The sequence below is a fragment of the Elgaria multicarinata genome, chromosome 3, assembly GCF_023053635.1.
Source record: "Elgaria multicarinata webbii isolate HBS135686 ecotype San Diego chromosome 3, rElgMul1.1.pri, whole genome shotgun sequence".
Lineage (NCBI taxonomy): Eukaryota > Metazoa > Chordata > Lepidosauria > Squamata > Anguidae > Elgaria > Elgaria multicarinata.
Genome location: NC_086173.1, coordinates 27,886,501 through 27,909,778, shown reverse-complemented (window position 1 = coordinate 27,909,778; position 23,278 = coordinate 27,886,501). Strand labels below are relative to the sequence as shown.

Here is a 23,278-nt window from a genome sequence, read left to right as displayed (position 1 = left end):
CATAATTAATTTAGATGGAGCAAATTCTTAAAATGCATAATATCTTGTGCACTGGCTATGCAAACTAAGCATTTTAGATACATATTCCTTACCCTTTCATTGGGATTTTTTAATGTGTACTTTGCTGTTTTGCAAGGGCATTTATTGCTGGCAGGCAAAACCAAACCCAAAGGCCTCATATTACTTTTTCTGCATCAACCAAGCCCATATATTGCAAAAAGATATAAAGCAGAAGCGTGAGGGCGTCAAGGGACCCTTTCCTTTTTCTCTTCCGCAGCACCAATATTGCCTCACACGACTTGGCCATGAGCCGACAACTGTATGTGGCCAACTCCCTCCCTGGAAGAAGAGGTTTCTCTTCTGCTTCAGACATATGCGGCCCAAGCAGAAGTAGACTGATGGCACTTTCCATATCTGAGCTTTGTGGAAGAAGTGGAATTGGTGGCTATAGTACGAGGAGCCTCTCACATGTAGGTGGAAGCAGAAGAATATCTTGTCCTGGAGGCTACCCGATTGGAGGTTATGGAGGCCTCAGTACTGGACATCACATTCCCTATGTTGGTCAGAGCTGTGGTGGTGGCCTGTATTACGGTATTCCCAGAAACTACGTTGAACTCAGAAATTATGTAGGTAGCTATCGACAGGACTACATCCATGGAATCAACTTCAACGAACACCTCTTAAAACCACTCCATCTAGGAATTGACCCCGAGATCCAGAAAATACGAATTAATGAGAGGGAACAGATGAAATCTCTCAACAACCAGTTCGCTTGCTTCATTGACCAGGTCAGTGTCTGAATTCATTTGTCCATTCATTTATTCAACCCCCCTGCCTCCTGGTTGGCATTTGATGTTCCTTCTCATAGCGCAATTGGTGGTAGATGGTCCTATGGGGGAGGGGGAGGACACGATTCAGCTGGTACAGGTGCTTGGTGTGTAAGGTAGGACAAAGTGCATATATAAAACAAACAGTTTAGAATTTCTGATCTGGAGAATCATTCTCTTGAATGTTGCAAATCTGATTTGGGCTCTCTCGCTCTCTGTATGTGTATTTGCCATTTTTGTTCACTTTAGTATTCCCTGACATGCTGGATTTCTCTGCATGGGTGGGGGAAGGAATGAAATGCAAGGGGAAATTCTTCAATCATACAAAACCTCTTACTACATAGGCGTGTGCAAGGGGTGTGCCGACTGTACAGAAGCCCACTCTAATGCCTCAAGCAATAAGCGCTGAATTGAGGGGACAATTGAGTACTTATCCAGAGGGGGATCCAGACACAGCAGGAATGGTCGTCCGACTGCCCTCTGGCTGCTCCACTGTCACCATCCCTGAGAGCGTACCATTACTCACAGTAGCAGGAGTGAAAAGGAATCACTCTGCCCAGAGCCTCTCTGCCAGGAGCCATGCTTCAAAGAGGCCAGGTGGAGGGCCCTTGAAGGCTACTATCACCTCGTAAGCTCCTCCTCTGGCCAGTGTCACCACAAAGCCCCCCACAATGCTGGGGTTTGAGCAGCATCTTCTCAGTCCCCCCACCCCCTGCAATGGCCCTCTCATGGTCAGGTAAGCGGAATGCAGAGTAGGACATCAGTGTCTACAGTGTTTAATATATAAATGAATAAAAATTATGTCCTCTCTCTCTCTCTCTCTCTCTCACACACACACACACACACACACACACACACACACACTATATAGTGCACACCCTAATGAAATGTGCTGCGCACGCCTATGTTTCATCTGCATTCTGAAATTTACAGAAATGTAGAGTCACCTCTTTTTAACCTGAAGTCAGCCAGTGATCCAAAGTCAGTTCATTGTAAACCCAGCACTGCAGTGCACTGAAATGTACTTAACGTTGCGATCCTAAACATAATTACTTGAAAGTCAATTGCACTGAAATCAAGGGCGCTTAAGATCAGGCTGTAAATCTTGTGGCAAATGTTTATCTGTGACCTCAAGTACAATTTTGCAGAGTCAGAGTGAAACAGTTAGCACTGTGGGCCTGTTCAGGAAACACGGTAAGCTATGGTTAGGCTGCTAACCCTTTAGCAGCAAATAGTTAGTAAGCATTTTTAAACTGTAGCCACCATGGTTAGGGATGGTTCACACGACACACTAAGCCATGGTTCACAAGACACATTAGTTCAAAATGCTTAACCACTGTGTCTGAGCATTTCATCTGAACAGGGTCTGTGTGTCTCCCACCCCTCCAGCCAATCCCTGTTGCATTTGGGTTTTTTGGTGTGTTTTTTTTACATTTCTATATCAACCAATAGCTGGAGCTATTTTCAGTTCTTTGGTTTCAGGTCCGATGCCTAGAACAGAAAAACAAGGTGCTGGTAACCAAATGGAGCCTCTTAAAAGAGCAAGGACTACCTGGTAGGAGAGATCTCAAGTTCCTCTATGAAAACTCCATCTGCAGCCTCCGCAAACAGCTGGATTTCCTGCTGAGAGAAAAGGAACAGATGGAACCACAACTGCACCGCATACAACAGAGTGTAGAGGAATTTAAACGCAAGTAGGTATTGGCAAGGCTTGACTGGAGAAATCCCATTGTGCCAAAGGGGCAACTTTGGATTCAGGATTTAGTCAATTGGCCCAAAGCATGTTTACACAAGAGAAAGAACACTACACTTGTTCTATATTGTTTCTCTTGCATGGGACGCAAAGGGGATGTCTATCGTTACAGGAGATATGGACATGGGGATGTTTTAGAAATTGGATGCTTATGAATTCTGGGTCAGATTTACTTGAACTGTACTCTCTCTTTACACCAATCAATTTACAAATTGAAATGTTGTGGACTCTGAATATATATACTACATACTTGCTATTTACACCAGTTTTAAAATCTCTTTACTGGCTGCCAATTAGTTTCCGGGCAAAGTACAAAGTGTTGGTTATCACCTTTAAAGCCCTACTTGGTTTAGGTCCAGGCTACCTGCGGGATCACCTTCTCCCGTACAATCCGCCCCGCACACTCAGGTCCTCTGGGAAGAAACTACTTCAGCTAGCAAAAACTAGATTAACAACTGTTACCAGGGCCGGTGCCAGGTTTTTTTGGGTTCTAGGCAAGTTTCACCCCCCCAACCCCCAGTGTACCCCCACCACCAACCCATCGTACCCCCGCCCCACCCCAGGTAGGCGGAGACAGGCGGGGTTGGAGGCCGCGATACCTTTCCCTCTCCAGAAGTCGTCCCACCTTGGCTTCGGCTGGGCAGGACACTGCGGTGGGGTGGGTTCTGGACGCCAGAACATGGCAGTTCTGGACGCCAGAACGTGGAGCCATCTGTTTGCCACCCCCCAGGATCCCGGCTTGGCTTTGGCTGGGCCCGCCCAGCTGAAACCAAGCCAGGATGCTGGGGTGTATGTGTGGGCAAACGTGGAGCCATCCGTTGCCCCCCCCCCAGCGTTCCAGCTTGGTTTTGGCTGTGCGGACCATGCCGGAAGTCAGAATGTGGAGCCGTTCGTTCGCCCTCCCCCCCAGCATCCTGGCTTGGCTTCGGCTGCGCAGGCCCAGCCAAAGCCAAGCCAGGATGCGGGGGGGGGGGGGAATGTGGAGCTGTCCATTCACACACACCCAGCATCCCGGCTTGGCTTTGGCTGGGTGGGCCCAGCCAAAGCCAAGCTGGGATGCTGGGGGAGGGGCAGTCAGATGGCTCCACATTCAGTTTTTAATGTGTATTTTATATCATGTTTTTATACTGTGTTTTATACTTTGAATGGTTTTAGTTTTTGGGAACTGCCCAGGGAGCTTTGGCTGTTGGGCGGTATAAAAATGCAATAAATAATAAATAAATAAATTAAAATGTAGTTTGGAAGTGGCATCCAAAAGACTAATCAGGCAGTAATTACATGGATTCTGTTTATTTCAGCTTTTTAATAGGAAAGTCTATATTTTGTTTCTACCCAGATGGAAACACACCCATCCTGGTAATCTATGTAAACAGTTTGGCCAATGTCAGTGCCCACCAGTGTGTCAAATTCAAAAAGCATCATGCCCTGCCCAGGTCCCTTGCCAGCAGAAGGGGAAAAAAGGCCATGGCTAGATGAGAGGGGTTGAAGGGGATGATCTCACGATGTTGCGATCATGAGATCCCCCCTCAGTCTATACACAGTGCACGATGTCCAGGGACAAAGAGGATGTCGCACCCACCATTTTGTTTTGTTTTTTAAAGGAGAAGGAGTGCTTGAATGCCAAATGTATTTTTTTTTTTTTAAAAAAAAAAATCCCCACTCCTCCCACCCCACCCCCGATGGGCACAGAGCTCCTGAGGAGCTCTGTGCCCCATGCCTGGCTCCTTACGGTTACTTGTGAGGAGCCAGGACAACCTGTGACATCCGGCCACATGTTCATGGTCTCAGGATCATCCTGAGACTGCAGAAAAAGTGAGCTAAAAGGGTAGGGCGAGATCCCGGAGCAAGGGAGGGATCATCCCTCCCTGCCCTTGGGATCCCCTGTGCATCATGTGAACACACAGGGATGATCTCGGGGTGATCCCTGGGATATCACCTGGTCTAGCCATGGCCAAAGAGGCCCTTGATCTCACTTACTGTAATTGATTGCCATTGAGGTACATTTCTTGTATATGAAGAGAAAGTCTGTCCACATTCCAAAGGGCCAGATTCGAAGGAAGCCCCAAAGCTATTATTGTACAGATATCTGCACATTGTGGTGGATCATGTATAAAAATACCCTGAGCAATGAACATTTTATGAGAAACTTGGAAATGATCTAACAGTTAAAATCAGAAGAAATCATGGCTAAACCCACATGAAAAGGAATCTGAATGCAAAGAGACCGACGTGTCCATCCATACATGGAGATGGCCCAGAAATCATCAAGTGCACAGGGAAGTCCATGGAGAACATGCAGGGTGCATATTGGGAGACTTTTTTGTTTTTGTTTTTAAAAACAAAATAATCATATGCAAAATCCATGTACTCTCTGGAAAAAAATGGGGAGGGATTGAGAAGGAAATTAAAACCCTGTATCAAAACCAGAAAGTATTGCTGACAGCTTAGAAGTTATTTGGTCTCTTTCTCTCTGGTCTTAGCTAGACCAGGCTATATCCCGGGGTGATACCTGGGATCGTCCCTGTGCATCCACATGATGCACAGGAGATCCCGGGATCAGGGAGGGATCATCCCTCCCTGGCTCCAGGATACTGCCCTATCCTTTGGCCCCATTTTTTCCACTGTCTCGGGCTGAGCCCGAGACCGCGGACCATGTGGCCCGTTTCTGTGGGTTGACCCGACTCCGCGTGATTGCTCATGCAGAGCTGGGAGCTGCGCCCACCCCGGGAAAGTAGGTATTTTTTTAAAAAAAAAAACACCTATCTTTGTGCACGAGCGTTTGTGCTCTCCGTCCCCTTTAAGAAAATTAAAAAATGGCAAGAGCGACGCCTCTCTTCCTGAGGTCATCGTGTCTTACATATAAACAAGGGCAAGATTTTGCATTAATCACAATGCGAGGTCTCCCCTCCTCTCTCCTGGAACAAAGGTCTAGCTAAGCCCCCCTCCTCTCTCGTTGCATGATCTCCACCTTTAAATTAATTGCAGATTTCTGGATTTCCCCCTCCTGTTCCTTCTTTGTCCTTTTATCTGCCCCTCCCCATCTATTGTAATGGGTTAGGGTTCCAGATGTGACTTCATTCATTCATTCATTCATTCATTTATCCAAATCATTGTTATCCCTTCTGCCAAAAGGCTCCCAGAGTGGCTTTCAAAGATACAAAATAAGACAGTCCCTGTCTCCAAGGAAACTGGATTGGGAGGGAGAAGGAGAAAAGAAAAACCAGGCATTAGTTACAACATCATGCCATGTGCATAAGATGTGGATGGTCCTGTTTCAGTTCAATCCAGACAATGTACATTTGAAGCTTTGCAAGTCTTTTGGAACCTGGCATCAGGCTGTCAAGTCATGGCATACTCTCTTTTTCGCTCATATCCCTACAGGTATGAGGAGGAAATCAACCGGCGCACGGCTACAGAGAATGATTTTGTTCTGCTTAAGAAAGTAAGAAGTTCAGGTTGCTCTAGAGTAATTGTGTTGACATTTCGTTAAAAGAGATTCAGTGAATCCTTTTAACTATAGTTAATGTTCAAAGAGGACGCAGACAGAGCTCTCTAAAAAAAGGTCACATTTGTATTCATCTGTGCTCACAGCATGCAAATTATATTTTCCCCTCACAGAGACAAACACACAGTTTTCCTCTGTCTGCCTTAGAAGATTAACCTGTCCAAAATAAAAATGACAAATTTTATTTATTTATTTATATACTGCCCCATAGCCGAAGCTCTCTGGGTGGTTTACAAAAGTTAAAAACAGTGAACATTAAAAAGTATACAAAATTTAAGTTTTAGGGTGACCATGTGGAAAGGAGGACAGGGCTGAATTTCAGCAGGTGTCATTTGTATGCATGCAGCACCTGGTGAAATTCCCTCTTCATCACAACCATTAAAGTTGCAGGAGTCCTGCCCTCTTTTGTATCTGGTCACTCTAGTATAGCTCCTACAAACAGTTGTGATGAAGAGAGAATTTCACCAGGTGCTGCATGCATACAAACGACACCTGCTGAAATTCCCCTTTCAATACAACTATTAAAGATACAGGAGCCCTGTCCTCCTTTCCGTATGGTCACCCTATGACAAATGGATTATCAGAACCTCCACTTGACTTCGTCTATAAGCATGAACTGAAAAGGTTTTACATCCTTGGTTGTGGGTACCATGCTTGTAGCTTCAACGACTTTCAAGTTTAACTCTTCTAGGTTAAATAATCGTGACTCCATGTCACTTTTCTTTCTCTGAGCTGGTTCACACATTAGAATTAGCCACCCTGAAAACAAGCCACCCTGAATACATGCCATGCTGTGTTGGTTGTTCGCTCAGTAACCCACATTACTCCTGCCATATGATCAGGCAAATCTATCTGAAGTTCAGGCCAAGTTCATAATGAGTTCAACCTTGACACAGCACCAGTCCTTTCCAATACCATACCCACCTCCTTCTCTTTTCTGCTGATGTTTATCCTGTGATGCAGTTACATAATGTAAGATTCTTAACTTAATGGTCTTTCAAGCCTCACCTCTTTAGATGGCAATAAGTATTACTTCACTTACTTCAAAATGTGGTAAGCCAGAGCTGCCAGTTTTGGGGCCCATCTCCTCATTCTGTTAAGGTCCTGGACATCTTCTCAAAAGTCCTGACCTGGCAGCCCCACTGCAATTCTTCAGGAAATAGCATTATTTTGGGGGTGAGTGGGATGGATCATAGCATTTGAATCTGCAGTTAATACACTGAAGCATTCCCATTAGAATATGTCTGAGTAAATAAATGGATTCAAATCCAGTTAAAATGCCACTTCTAAAAAACAGCTTTTCAGAAAATGGGAAATCAAATATGCCCTGGGCTATCATGAATGTCTTTGACTACGTTTAGGGTGGGATGGAGCACATTTCAAGGCATTCTGTCTCCACCTTCTAGGATGTAGATGGTGCTTTCATGAACAAAATGGAGCTGGAAGTGAAGGTGGAAATAATGAAACAGGAGGCTGAGTTTCTGAGGCATGTGCATGATGAGGTAAGGAATCTTTTCATTGGTCTCCCAAGGAAATAATCACTAGCCGTTTCTAACAAAAGTCCAGATTGTGGGTCACTGCAATGTGTGCTCCTCCCACATGCAGAATCACAGTCCATGCTTAAAATACATTTAAAAAAATGTTCCCCAAACATAAAGTTCTAAATCAGGAGTTTAGTCACTTAACTAAGGCCTCAGCTAGACATACCGGGTCTAGAGCGATGGAGGGGTGAGGATCTCATGATATTTTATTGTGAGATCTCCCCCTCTGTTTACACGTGACATGGGAAGACCTCGGAGGGAGAGGGCGTCCCGCCTTCCATTTTGTGTTTTTGTTATTGTTGTTAAAGGAGAAGAGAACATGAACGCTCGTGTGCAAAAGGTCAGGGTTTTTTATTTAAAATAATTTTTCCCGCTCCCCCCACAGCTCTGAGCCCTGTGTGCAGGTCCCATGAGGAGACGGGACAAGCCACAACACCCGTACACACGTGGAAAAAGCGGGCTCAAAGGGTAGGGCAAGATCCCGGGGAAAGGGAGGGATCATCCCTCCCTGCTCCCAGGATCCCCTGTGCATCATGTGGACGCACAGGGACAATCCCGGGGATCGCCCCACGTTATCGCCCCATCTAGCTGTGGCTTAAGAAATTAGCAGATTGTTTTTGATCCATTTGGCAATGGGAAGAATGGAGTGTGCTTACTAGGATGTTATTCAATTTTTAAGGAGATTGCTGGGCTGGAAGAGCAGATTCAGCGCGAGGCTTCAATTATTATGCAGATGGACAACAACAGAGACCTGGATATGAACTCTGTCATCCAGAATGTTGAATCCTGGTATCAGAGCATTGCGCACAAGAGCAAAGAAGAAGTTAATGCTTTGTACCAATACAGAGTGAGTAACCGTACACATATGCTTTGTATGGCACCACGCAGAGTTCATACTATCACAACAACATGCTTCATTTTCTTTTGGAAAAGGGGGAATGAAACATTTGCCAGTGAAAATAAAATGTGCAGATGCCTAAAAGTGAATTTTCAATTTATGATAACAGTACGAATATACCAAGTTTAGGGTTAAAGTCCAAGTTATGTTAAAATACACAGCACGTAGCTCTGTCCGTTAATGTTTTATTTAAAGGTAAGTACTGGGGGGGGGCAATTGGGAGTGCAACATGGAGGATGGGAAGTTTAATCCTACCCTTTCCCACCACATTCCTAACAATCGTTCCCAAACGAGGGTAAGGAAAAAAAATGTTCCCATTTGGCGCAAATGAGAGCTTTTTTGTAACCTGAATTGGTGCAGGGGAGGGGGCAATTTCAGTCAAGATTGTGGTAGGAAAGGAAAAGGAAAGGAACCTCTCGTGCAAGCACTGAGTCATTACTGACTCTTGGAGAGACGCCAGCTTTCACTGACGTTTTCTTGGCAGGCCTTATAGCAGGGTGGTTTGCCGTTGCCTTCCCCGGCCATTATTACCTTTCCCCCAGCTAACTGGGTACTCATTTTACCGACCTCGGGAGGATGGAAGGCTGAGTCGACCAGAGCCGGCTGCCTGAAACCAGCTTCCACTGGGATCGAACTCAGGCCGTGGGGAGAGTTTCAGCTGCAGAAACGGCTGCTTTACCGCTCTGCGCCACACGCTCTGTGCTTAAATCTCCCTTTTCTACATGCTGCAATCCTGATCTGGATCAGGGGGCCCATACCTACTTTTAAGTAAAGCACAACCACCTAATGTCTAGTTTGACCCTCAAAGGGAAAGTATTCAGGTCTTTAGGTTAGCATATCTAAAGTTGTCAAACTATTGGTCTACCTGTCTTGTGCTGCCCATTCTGAATGTCAGTGGCTCTCTAAGGACTCAAAGCAGCTCCCATATTTGAGATCCCCAGGAAAATAGAGATGCCAAGAATTTAACCTGGGACTTCATAATTATTATTTTTTTGGAGAAATGTGCTCTACCATTGAGTTAAAGCCTCCTAGCAAGGTTTGAAGGAGCCTGGCTCTTCAATTTACACATAAATCCTTGATTTAGTTGAATATGCCTGGGAAGGCTGAAGGAGGGATTACCACCGGGCATTCCTCTTCCCATGAGCCTGCCTTCCCTGGTGCCTACCTTATAATCACCCTGCCCTATCATAACATTCCTGCCGTCACTTGACAGTGGAAGAATGACAGTCATAATTAGGGATGGAAGAATTGGGCCATAGCTAGACCTAAGATTTATCCCTGGATCATCCAGGGGTCAAACCTGTTCATCCAGGTGACACACAGGGGATCCAGTGCTCAGGCAGGGGCGAACCCTGGATGATCCCAGGATAAACCTTAGGTCTAGCTGTGGCCTTGGTATGTCCTTGTCAGTTTTACATGTGTTCAATCATAATACTCTCTACTTCCCTCACCAGTCTGCAATTATGCCCCCACCCAAAACACTGCTAGACTTCAGATTTATTTTTGTATACACATTTTTGTATTCAACTGTCCCATATATATATATATATATATATATATATATATATATATATATACACACACACACACACACACACACACACACACACACACATCTTTGTACATCCGTGCTTCGGATGCCACATGAGCATCTTTTGAGGTTTAGCGAGCACCTGACAACATCACGAGCCCAGCCGCCCTAATTCAGAGTCTCCTTTGTGCACAGCAATGGAGGTGCCAGAAATTTTATATTTTCCATATACATACATAAAATACATAATTTCCTGATCCTCCATTGTTGCGTATAATGGAGGCTCCAGATGAGGGCAGAAAGATGTTGGTCTCTTGCCAGTCCATGTGGGTTCTTGAAGTGCGGACTCATGAACGCACTGTGGGTGCCCAATTGGGTCTGGGGGAGGCAGACGTGGGGGTGGGGGTGTCTGTTGGACTCTCAGACATATTCGGGGACACGTAACATCCCTAAGTGTGTGTCAGAGTGAGCAGGAGGGTGAGAGGAAGAGAAACTCCCATATCTTAAACTAAAGCATCTTCTTTCAACCTTATTGTGTGAGGATACCCTCACTAGGACAATGGTGCTCAGGCACCTTTTAAGCATATTTTTCTCATCATCAGTGATGATTTCTATTATAGCATTCCCACTAGGAATATTCCATTGGGAATCATAGGAAAGGGGGGATATTATTATTATTATTATTATTATTATTATTATTATTATTATTATTATTATTATTATTATATACTGCCCCATTGCCAAAGCTCTCTGGGTGGTTTACAAAGATTAAAAGACTGAACTTTAAAAATCAATATACAAAACTTAAAAGCATAAAAACTAGGGGTGTGAACAGACCCCCCGCTCCACCCCACGGGCCGATCCGAAAATTTCGGATCGGCCCGCTCTGCGCCGCTCCGCCCATACTCCGCTCCTCTTCGCCGCGGAGCTCCGGCTCCGAATCGGAGCTCCTCAGTGGAAGGGAGTGGTGCCAGGTAAGGCCGGGAGAGGAGGGCGGGGGGGGGGGTTACCGGGCCCTGCCGCTGTCACCGCCCGTGCGGCGACGGTGGCAGAGCCTGGTAAGGGACCAAGGGGGAGGGGGGGCCTTACCTGCCTCCGTCCGCGGTCCATCGGCTTCTTCAATTGAGCCTGGGCCGCAAGTCTGGGCCGCTGTTACCGCATGGGCGACAGTGACAGCGGCAGGCCCCGGTAAACCCCACTTACCTTTCCGGCGGAGCTCCAGATCGAGGCGAAGGATCCGCCTTCACCTCAATCCTCTTCGCCATGCTCCGCCAGCCCCCCAATCCTCTTCGCCTCCGCCTTAAGGGAAGGCGAAGCACCCCACTCCGCTTCTAATTCGCCGGTCCGATTAGAAGTGGAGCACTTCCCTAATAAAAACAGATAACCTTTAAAACAATTTTTTAAACACTCTGCCAGGCTAAAGCTAGTTCTGGAGTCAGTTAAAACTCAACATATGCTGTTAAATGCCTGGGGAAAAAGAAAAGTCCTGACCTGGTGCTGAAAAGATAACAATGTTGGTGCCAGGTGGGTCTCATCCAGGAGATCAATCCATAATGTGGGGGCACCACAGAAAAGGCCCTCTCCCTTGTTGCTGTCCTCCGAGCTTCCCTTTCACGGCAATGATCTAGTGTGGGGATGGGCCTGCGAGCCTAATCCAATCCATGGAGGTTTCCCATCTGACTCAGGAAGGTTAGATTCCCTCTGTGCACCCCATTCCCTTTCCCAAGCCCCACCCCCTGGCTTGGGGAGGAGATGGAGATAGAGGGGGGTACAGATCAAAGATAACTCCCCTGCACACCACTCCCCTCCTCTCCTTACCCAAATCTAGTTTCCCACAGGGATCTAGTGAATGGAAGTACTCTGAAATGGAGGCTGCCTTCCGGAAGTCACTGCCAGACAGTTTCTACGTCTGTCCTAATCCGATAACACATATTTGCCAGAATGGCATCATCGGAACAGATGCAGCAATTGGCCCCTGTGTGTGTGCGAGGGTGTGTGTGAGAGAATATGGATCCTTAGCTATAAGACATGACGCGTCTGTAGAAAGCAATAAAACTGCATAGTATTTATACATGATGGTTCCCCCTTTAATGAGCATTTAGTGCCAGGAACTCCAAAACCATAAATGCCAAATTAGCAACGATCTGAAGATCAAGAAGCGTGAGGTGGCAGAGATAAGCTGGATGGTGCAAAGACTACAGTGTGAAATGGAAAAAAACAAGAAGCAGGTAAGCCAGGGGAAACTGTTTGGCATGACTGACTAGGCTGCTTGCAGTGGGATTTGGTGCAACAGTCTCATGCATAATGGCTAGCTCATGTGCTGCAAATGTCAATTTCCATTTGTTGGCCAAAATGCTGTAATGCAGTGGAATCATTCTGAATGTGGAAAGGTTTTAAGCAAAAGAATCTCAGGTGAGCAGGCCAAGACTTCCCTCTAACTACTTAACCCAGTCCAGAGGATGCAATGCTTTGGTGTGCAGATCAGCTGTATCTGTGGGCAACTCAGTAACTTATGCAGGGCCAGATCTACACATATGAGAAATAACGTTAATTAGGGTGGCCATGTGAGAAGGAAGACAGGGCTCCTGAATTTTTAACAGCAGGTGTCATTTGTATATGTGGAGAACCTGGTGAAATTCCCTCTTCATCACAACAGTTAAAGCTGCAGGTGCCCTGCCCTCTTTTAAACCAGATCACTCTAGTATAGCTCCTGCATTTAGTGGTTTCCCAGCTTTTGTGCAGTTTCCCCTCACCATTCTAAGGAGTTGCAATGCCTCTCCTAAGCCTGAGTGAGTGGCAGGAAGAACCTTAAGTTAAAATGTATTTATTTATTTATTACATTTATATACCACCCCATAGCCGAAGCTCTCTGGGTGGCATATAAATGCTGGTAGTTTTGGCCCCACCCACTTTTCCTTTGGCCCCACCCCTTTGGCTTTCATTCCCATCCAGCCCTGGAATGTGTCCTCCTCCTGAAGCTTCTCTGGAATGGAGTCCGGCCCTCGGGTTGAAAGCGGTTCTGCACCCCTGATCGAAAAATATTTCAAGTTGATGCTGAGTGAATATTTGGTTTTGGAGGGGCAAAGGTCAGCCCTGGATGAGCTGGTGCTCGGAGGCAAATAGGATATCCTGTTTACCCCTGTGTCAGGTTGCATGTCTGCAGTCGGCCATTTCTGATGCTGAGCAGCATGGCGAACGCGCCCTCACAGGTGCCCAAGAGAAACTTGATGAGCTGCGTAAGGCCCTGCACGCGTCTAAGGATGAGCTGGCAGGCATGCTGAGGAACTATCAGGAGCTTCTCAACAGCAAGCTGGCTCTGGATATTGAAATAGCTACGTACAAGTCACTGCTGGAGGGAGAAGAAAACAGGTATTGCTCTGCTTTGCTCCAACCGCTTATAGAAAAGCTGATGCTGATGATCACAGGAACGCTTGTTAGATTTACTGCAGCTCCCTGTTGAATCTGCACTTGGTGGCAAAGCTAGGCTTGCGACTATATAGTAGGGCTGTGCACAGCCTCCCCCACCCCAGTTCATCTTGGAGGCCCTATTGGGGCCTCTGAAATGTCCCTGATTTACTTTGGGGCACTTTGGGGCTTGGCCACCTCACTTCGGTACCAAAGCTGAAGAAAGGCTCATCTCCCCTTGGAGTTGGTCAGCCTTTGTGGGTTCCTGTGTACCTGCCATGCTTCTGTGGGCACACAGGAAAGACAGATATAAAGCTGACTGGGAGTCCATTGGTCTGCCTGCTCATCTCCCTCCCTCCCCCCCCCCCCATACCCGGAGCTGCTGTGCCAAGACTTACCTTTTCCGTGCATCTTCCTCCCTTAGAACCATGATTTGAAGGTAAGATGGGGGCTCTCTCTCCCATAGATTTATGGCTGCAAACTACAGTGGCTCACCACCACCCCGAATCGGCCCAAGGCACCTTCGGAACTGATCCGCTGTGCCTCGGGGTGCCATGCGCCAAACCAGTACCACCTTGTATTTGGGCTGATGCAGGCCAAATCGGCCACCCTCGACTCGGATTTAAGGTTTTGGCCCAAGGCAGTGCACAACCCTACCGTATAGTGTGCGAAATGGCTCTAACAGCTAGGGAGGTTGGAGGACATCCGACTGGGGTTTGAGTTCAGCGGGTTTCCACCAGCTCGGTCCCCCAGATGCCAGTCGACAAAGTCCTGCACTTGCTTGGCATGCACCAAGTCGGGCAAGTGTGGGAATCCGTGCTTACCCATAACCCACCACTTTGCGAAAAAACGTGGGTAAGCCATTAACATAAATCCCCAGTTTGTGCAAGTGGCAGCCATAAATTGGGCCATTTGTGCGAAATTGCAGACGTAAATGGTCTAGGTGTGCAGCTTGCAGGGAGGAAGGAACACAGGGATTGGGTAAGCAGTGGGGGTCCTATGAGTGACGCATGGGGCGGCTGTGGGAGGGTCTGCCCATCTCTGCTCACATCCCTTTTCAATGTAGCAAGCAGAGCAACCCAATGAAAGTGGATGAGAGTGGGGAGATTCTGTGGAGCAACTGAGAGATCCAAAGACTTTCTGTGGCCAGGATGGGTGGTGGTGGTGGTGGTGGTAGCAGTTTGGTTTTTCTTCCATTTTGTCTCCTCCCTCCCCTCCCTCCGAGGGATCACAATGGTATGGAATTAACAACACCAGTTCTAAGGCTCGGGGTTTCAAGATATGCTTGTTTGGGGGCTTGTCAGGGAAACCAGGGGGCTTAAGGTCCTGTAGATCCATAGCCTCAACCAACACATCCCTGGAAGACCCCATGTTGGCCCCCAATGCTGTCATAACACCGGCAATGGAGTTTTCAGCTGCTGCTTGGGAAGGGGAGCTCTGGTGACAGAGGTACCATCCTGCCAGCTGGCCTCTCTCCTTTGGAAGAATGGCACTTATGCCACATCCTATTATCCCTCCCAAACTTGGCTGTTGTGTTTTGTGTGTGTATGAATGTGTTTTACAGGCTGGATGTTCCTATTAACCTTTTTGGGATTCTCGTCTGTTGATTTATTTGCTGCTACATTATGTGCACTGCTGTAGATATAGGGTGTGTATGTGTTTGTGGGGTGGGGAGAGAGAGAGCTTTTCTACATGTGGCTGTTAATTTGCTGTATCTACTTTCAGTTGAGTCCCAGCACTTGAACATTTCCTTTCCTGTTTTTTCCACTATATAACCTCTAGGTGGCACTGTGGTATAGCAGGATAATGCAATTTCACAAGTGGAAAAGGTGTTTTCTTTTCTGTTTCACAAATAATACCACATTTTCCCTGCTCTAAAAACAACAACAAAATCCCCAACCAAAATGCTGTTTAATAACAGAAGTTGTCTAAAAAATCTATAAGCAACTGTGAGAAGGGAGTGATGACCACACAATAAATGCCTTGTGTAGAAAAGCTCAGAGATAGCAAAAGGGAGCGAGAGAGAGAAAGAGAAGGATTGATTGATAGATAGAGACTGAGAGAGAGAGAGAGAGAAAAGAAGGAAGTATTCCTACTTTTAAAAAATATGGTTTCTTTCTCATATGGCCTAGCTACATTACTTCTCTTTCTCAAACAGGATACTTTCTGGGAGCCTTCAGAGCATAAGTAAGTAATTTTAAAGTTTACGTTTGGTATTCTAAAGATGTTGAACACAAGAAACTGCCTTAAACATGTACAGCTGAGTAAGGTGGCAATAATGTGTTAAGGGTACTGAGGTGGCAGAAAGCTGAACTACTTGAGTTTGCTGGGGGGGGGGAATTGTACTTTTAAATGCTTTCTTATTCAACAAAAAACTTTGCAAGTAAAAACTAGCACAGCAGGGAGCAAATAGATGGGGGGGGGGTATATTTTAAAATGATACCTCCAGTTTGAATTGGTACATGCTACCACCTCATTCTGGTGCATTTGTAGATCCAGACTAATGTTTCATCCTTTAGCCCACTACAATTGACTCAGACTGACAGCAGCCCCTTCGGACCAGATGGGGAACCTCCAGCCTATGACATAATTTTTGCCTGTAGAGGGTTCCCCATTCAGCATTGTTCTAGGGACCAGGGCTTGGATGGAGGAATCCCTACTGGAGGAATCCCCACTATTATCTGGGAGAATCCATGCTGTCATCTCCAATCTGAGATTAGAGATAACAGTGGGGGATTCAGGCAGCAGGGGAGCTGCTCCTCTCAGTGTTGGCTGAGTCGGTTCACCCCCCACACTCTATCCTTGTTGGGAAGCTACATGCTAAACTGGAGACTCTTCCACTCTGCACTTGCCCCTATCGGGGAAGATGTGGTACAGGCAAAGCCATCATCTGGTCCCTGGCACTTTGGCCAGGGACCAGATGATGTCAGGGGCAGGGCCACAGCCCTGATGCCAAGGGACCACACCCCGTGATATCATCCAGCCTGCAAAGGGCTGGGTGGGGAGAAGTCCTTTGGCCCAACGCAAAAGTGTTCCCCATCCCTGCTGTTGGATTCAAGACAGAAGCCCCTCCTGCCACCTGAAATCCTTGAAGGTCTCAGGGATGGAATCAGTAATGTATGCTAAGCTCAAGCACAGAGTTTTGGACCCTCTGCAAATATATATTATTCCCATGGAGAAATTCCAGCATTGATATACCTAAACCATTGGCCATGTTCTTTATTGCAGCGGTGCTCCCTGCCCCAAGCAGAGCAGCTGATGACTGTGACCATGAGCCTGGATGCAGCTTAAGTGGAGAGTTTACCAGCAGAAGTGGGAAATATACTCTTGGAGGTCCAGGGAATGGACCGAACCGTGGAAATGCAGACTGCTATACTGTGGGATATGCACCTAGAAGCATATCTAACACCATGGGTAAGCAGTGCATCCCTGGAGGAGAAGTTTTCATCACAAGTGGTGCACACCACTCCACCAATGGTTGTGGCCATGCTTCTAGAGGTGTGCAGAAGCCCATGGTTACCAGTTGCAGAACTGGTGGGTGTACCACTACCATAGTGGGTAGATGTGTGGGTGGCCACTCCAGTGCTGGTAACTTGTCTGGTGCATGCTGCCGCCAGAGGCCTTCATGCAAGCATGGTATGAAAATGGCTGCACCCCCCTCAAGTTTTGCAAGTGGCAGGATATAATAGACACAAAGGCCAAAACCCACTCTTGGGAACCCTCTCCCAAGGCCAGAACCAAACCACATAAGAAAAAAAGGGGGGTATTTCCAGTAGTAAAGAATCTTATAAACTGCTACATAAAGATTCTTATTATCAGTAGGGATGTCCATCACAGTGGTATCCTGGCCATTTTGGGATTGAGAAACTCCTGGCACAAGGTGCGGCGCTTTCCCCTAATCTAGGAACTTTCTCTTCTTCCTTTTTTACATAAATAGAACTGGGTGGAAATTATGGGATGTAATTTGCATGATTTATGCAAATTGCGGCCGTGAATTGTGTAATTTGCCCAAATTAAGCACATTACGGCTGCAATTTGCACAAATCATGGAAATTGCAGCTGAAATTTGCATAAACGATGATTTGAGGGGGGGGAAACACACACAAAATCCAACCCTGACCCAATCTTCACCGAGTCGGGCCACCATGTGGCTAAGTAAACGGCAAACTTCACCGCCCCAGATGGATTCCTCTGACATCCCTAAAGTATAGATGACTTTGCCCACCTCCCCTCCTCTGCCTTGCCAGCCCCCAACCTTTCACAATCACAGGGAAAACAGACAAACGTACCATTATGAGTCTCACACTTTGTCAGGCCAGCCGACAGAAACTGCAGTGATGCTTCTGAACTTGCTCAGAAGCATTGTTTTCTGACATTTGCAGCCCATTTCAAGGATTGATCCTGTCTCTTTTGTTCTGTATGGGTACAGAATGGGTATTAGAGTGGATTTTCAGAAAAAGGGAACAGGACTTCTAAGGTAGTGAAGCAGGATGTTGGATGATCTTAATCCATTAACAGCCTTCCGTCTTTATGACCCGGTGCCCCCTCTTGGCGTACACACGTGGCTGCATGGGAGAGGTTTCACTGTGGGTGCCATCCCATGCTGCTTGGCAGTGTGTATGAAAATAGCAGCCACGAGAGTGACCAGCGTGGACTGTGTATAGACCAATCAACTAAGCACACCTTTGTTATTTCATTATTGTATTGCAGGGGTGTTGAACCTCTTTCAGCCCAAGAACTGAATTCAGTTTCAGAGGAGCTCGTGGGGTTCTGCATTCCAGTGGTGGACGGGGCCAAAGGCAAAACGAGGTGGGACAAGATACCCCAAATACCAGCACCTTTCAGCTTCAAGCTCTTACTGCCAGCCACTAAGCCTTAAGAGAGGCATTTCAACCTTTAGGAATGCGGGAATAACTGTGCTGGGAAAGGGGATGTGGCTGTTTAGGAAACCCCAGTGGGCTGGATTGGGACCCCAGGCCAGATTTGGCCTGAAGGCCCATAATGATGCAATAACACACCTCTGTTGTGTTATTATATCATTATGATGTTAATATAATTTTTGGGGGTGGTGTTTTTCTTTTTCCTTTTAAAGCTGCCTTGAATATTCCTGTTGGAGTGGAAGGGCAGGATACAAATCCTATCATGAAACAAATGAATATTACTTGCTATCCCTTATCGTTCTTATTGGCCACCTGGGCTGGTTTCTGCGTAGACAATGTATTTTATCTTACTTTTCTGGTATGCGTGTCGGGGCCTCTGAATGTATAAACATGACATACGTCATTAATTGTAGTTCATTTTTTCTGCCATGTCTCCAATAAACTTGGGTGAAGATTTGATACTGTTTATTGTTGATGATGATGATGTTTAAATATCAAGAGTATTCCTCTCTGTCTAGGAATTGTTCTATGAAAAAGAGTGGTCATAAGAGGCAGTAGAATCCTTAATGGAGTAGGTAGAGAGAGGCAATAATATTAGCTGGGTGGAAGTTAATGCTTCTGCAGGAAAGCCATGTCAAATCCAAAATTGGAAGGACCTCTCTCCAGACTCCTGGTGGCATTGCATATATCACAGACAACTCTGCCAAAGGTTCATGAAAACCAGGGTTGCCATTTATGAAAACATTTGAAAACCAGGGTTTCTGTTTATGAAAAAACAGTTTGACATACCAAGTGACTATTAAATGTGCATGTGTGCCAAAGGCTTATATTGGAAAAGGAGCAATGATTTAATTATTATGAGAAATAAATATAATCAACATTTGAGAGCCAGTGTGGTGTAGAGGTTAGAGTGTTGGATTGGGACTTGGGAGATCCGAGTTCTAGTCCACACTTGGCCATGAAACTCATTGGGTAACTTTGGGCCAGTCACTGATGTTTAGCCTAACTTATCTCCGGGGCATGTACAGATTGTGTAGAATCCATTTTGTAGATTGCCAGGTGCCTTTTGTTCTGTTGTCCACCCATTGACAGAATCAGGTGGGTTTTTTTACTTTCCAAATTTGCACAAATTTGCAGATACAAAAATGTGCAAATTGCCCCTCCCAAATGTGCATTCTCATGCTTTAGTTTAAGGGAGAAATGCACTTTTTGGCCTTTTAAATTTTTTTTACAAATTTTTCTATGACAAAATTTGTGCAAAATTTCTGAAGGTTAGAAAAACAGTCCCCAAGTTTGCAGAATCCACCCGGCAGGGGAAAAGCTGGTTTGCTGCGGAATCCACAAGTCAGATTTATAAAAATCAAAACTCCATCAAATATAAGATCAAAGGAAGAGGAAATCATTAGGATTGTAATTAGGTAAACTCTCATTTGCGCACAAAGACTGGAGAAAAAAATCGTGAACCTTTTTTTTTTTAAGCAAACACTGTGGTGAAGAGAGATTTCTTTTCTACTTCAAGCTGCCCTCTTTCTCTCAATTTTTTTACCTATCTTCTTGAAATTTTCAAGTTACGTAAAACCAACATTTCTTTCTGGCACATTTAAATTTCAGGAAGATTGGTGAAACATTTTTGATTTTATAAGTGTTAGAATGACCAACCCCCAATTACCACTTTATAATGGTCGAATACTTCCCCACCCCATCCTTTTGAACCATAACTAAGGATGCACAGCTTTAGTTTGCATTACAATGAAAACCTAACAAATTTCTCTGCCATCCCTAGAGATAGGGGTGGGTACTCCTTACTCCCGTTATCTTCAGAGATCTGTCCCATACCCTGATAAAATTGCTCTGGCCATCTCTATTTTCTCTGCATTGCATTGTGCTGGTATTGTGGGCTACAGCTAACACAGCCTATAATAAATATGACTTCATACAAATTTGTTAACAACTTCTATTAAACTTTCTTTTCTCTACCTCTTCCCAACACTTGTTATCATAGGGTATTTAAAAAAAAAATAGACTGATGTGTCTAAGGACACAGGACACATCCCAAATAAGGGAGATTTCTGGGGACTTGCCAGGTTAATTGGTGCAATGGATCCTGCTGCAACCCATATGTTGAATATTATGCAAAGGTTGATGGTGCTTGATGCTCGCAGGTGGATCAGCCTTTAACGACTGTCTGTGAGATAAAATAGATATTTGCAGCAACTCTAGCTAAAACCGCCACCATCAAAGCATAGTGGGGCAGTAATGTCCCCAAAGGTCCTGTGTCCTCCACCTACAAGATGATGATGTTCCTTATTATAGCTCAACATCAAAAGCAAAGATTGTGTCTTTACCTTTTCCATCTCCTGTCCTCAATTAAATTCCATGTCCACACCCATAGAAGTGAGCTGTAATAATACTCCAAAAACCAAGCTGGGGGGTAGAGGGGTGGGGGGAGAAATGCCTTGTGTGTTTAAATTTCCACTTCTTTCAAGTCTGTAATGACTAACTTATTTGCCACCTTAGGGTTTGCTGTCACTGCAGATACAGAGCAATCTTTTCTAAAGTGGATTTCATGTAATTAATTCATGTCATGTGAAAAGGCTTAAGAGGACCAGGGAATTAGCTTCATCTGTTCAATCTATATCTTACTTTTCTGGTATGCGTGTCGGGGCCTCTGAATGTATAAACATGACATACCGTCATTAATTGTAGTTCATTTTTTCTGCCATGTCTCCAATAAACTTGGGTGAAGATTTGATACTGTTTATTGTTGATGATGATGATGTTTAAATATCAAGAGTATTTCTCTCTGTCTAGGAATTGTTCTATGAAAAAGAGTGGTCATAAGAGGCAGTAGAATCCTTAACGGAGTAGGTAGAGAGAGGCAATAATATTAGCTGGGTGGAAGTTAATGCTTCTGCAGGAAAGCCATGTCAAATCCAAAATTGGAAGGACTTCTCTCTGTACAGCACCATGTACATCGATGGTGCTATATAAATAAATAAATAAATAAATAAATAAATAAATAAATAATAATAATACCTAGGAATGCATGGTATACCACACCTTGGATTGGACCCTGACTTCAAGTAAGTCTATTGAAATCAGTGGGGCTTCATGACTAACTTAAGCCCCATAGATTTCAATAGGTCTACTGAATGTGCACAGGGTCTGGATCCAACCACTCCTAAATTATGGTTTAACTAGGGGCTGGACCTGGATTTGAGCTGGATCAATTGCACTAGCAAAAGTGGACTTCCTCACTCTTACCTCCTAGGGCAACCCCTCCAGCCACCTAAAAGTACTACACAGTGAGTAAGAAGACCCTCCTGAATGAGTTGAGCTAAGAGGGGAGGGGGCTCTCCCAAAATCAGGTGGGGGGACCCATTCTGAGTGGTGCCTCTCCCCTTGAGAAAGAACCCTCCCTTTCACAGAAGGTACATCCTCCAACTAGATCCAATTCTAGGCTTTCTAAAATAAAATGTTAATGTGAAACATTTGGAGACCCTTGTGCTATAGAAGTACCTTAAATACATACACACACTCATACATACATAAATTCCAGAACTGGGAATTGCATAGTCCACCCTACTTTTCATTTCCCCCTCAGTTCCTTTGTATCTTTCCCTGCCTTCACGTTACTCATGTGCATATTGATGCTCAACTTGCAATCTTGTTGTGCTTTGATGATGCAACATGAGCTCTTGAATACTGGTTAAACACCAGACCTGCACAAATATTGATTTGGCAGTATTAAGCTGAGTTCAGACAACATGCTAATCAACTGGGGGGGGGGGGACAGGATAGGAACAGAATGGGAAACAACCGTTGATTAGTGTGTCATCTGAACTCAGCCTTAGAGTGACTATATGGAAAGGACAACAGGGCTCCTATATCTTTAACAGTTGTATTGAAAACGGGATTTCAGAAGGTGTCAATTGTATGCATGCAGCACCTGATGAAATTCCCTCTCATCGCAACAGTTAAAGCTCAAGGAGCCCTGCCCTCTTATGTATCTAGTCATGTTAGGTAGGGCTTCTGCAGCTTTAACTGTTGCGATGAAGAGGGAATTTCATCAGGTGCTGCAGGCATGCAAACGGCACCTGCTGAAATTACCTTTCCTATTCAACCATCAAAGATACAGGAGCCCTGTCCTCCTTTCCATATGGTCACCCAACTCAGTATGTACCATTACATCTTATTTGCATGGGACATGGGTTTATCAATGTACAGAGATATACATACAGAGCAATAAAATAACACTAACACACACACACACACAAACACACACACACACACACACTTATGTCTGGATCAGAGCAAATGTTTCCTGCCATGTCATTTTTTAAAAATAAAAATAAAAATGGGAGTCAACCAAACCTCATGCATATGTAAGCTTGGTGTATGTGTGGGGATCATGTTTTTTTATTTGCCATTTTTTCTAAACAATATTTGGGAATAGCCATTGTCATGATCTTTTGTATTATGGTATATGGATGGCAAAAACGACAGAAAACACAAGAGTTCCGCCTAATGGCTATAGAAAAAAAAGGATGCTTTAAAAAGATCCTACAATGACAACTTTAACATGCAACTTGCAGAACATGTCCACCTTCAGCAAATCATCTGTGGTCACTGAAAGAGGAAGACTCCCTTAAATAGCTTTCATACTATAATTAATGCAAGTGAGAAAAACAATTTTCAAGCATAATGTCTTTTGAACAAAGCTTGCAAACAAAGCAATTTCATTAAAAAAATCCTTATCTTTTCCCCCTTAAGTTTGTGTTTACTATGATGCTTTGCATGTCAAAAAGCATCTCTGGGCCCGAGGCAGGCCAAACTGGTGAAAGCTCCTAAATTAAAAAGTTCAACCAATCAAGGCCAACACCTCAACTGTATATAAGAGTTTGTTTTGTGGACTTGTGCCAGAGGGCTGCTCTCTCT

At 45.2% G+C, this 23,278-nt stretch overlaps 1 protein-coding gene across 1 annotated transcript; it reads left to right on the top strand.

Annotated features, from left to right (window-relative positions):
- The first annotated feature begins 398 nt into the window (after window positions 1-398).
- Window positions 399-16,751, top strand: LOC134395293 (keratin, type II cytoskeletal 4-like). Its single transcript, XM_063121447.1, has 9 exons — window positions 399-788; window positions 2,310-2,521; window positions 5,962-6,022; window positions 7,492-7,587; window positions 8,306-8,473; window positions 12,158-12,283; window positions 13,204-13,424; window positions 15,619-15,647; window positions 16,711-16,751. The coding sequence occupies exons 1-9, from the start codon at window positions 399-401 to the stop codon at window positions 16,749-16,751; spliced, it is 1,344 nt and encodes a 447-aa protein (XP_062977517.1).
- Window positions 16,752-23,278: the final 6,527 nt, after the last annotated feature.

Bases quoted from the DNA above. Each gene is read 5' to 3' on its own strand.
- LOC134395293 (XM_063121447.1), top strand. From the start codon at position 399: ATGGCACTTTCCATATCTGAGCTTTGTGGAAGAAGTGGAATTGGTGGC. The intron at 13,425-15,618 runs GTATTGCTCTGC...TTTCTCAAACAG, and splicing joins CTGGAGGGAGAAGAAAACAG to GATACTTTCTGGGAGCCTTC. The intron at 15,648-16,710 runs GTAAGTAATTTT...TGCCCCAAGCAG, and splicing joins TGGGAGCCTTCAGAGCATAA to AGCAGCTGATGACTGTGACC.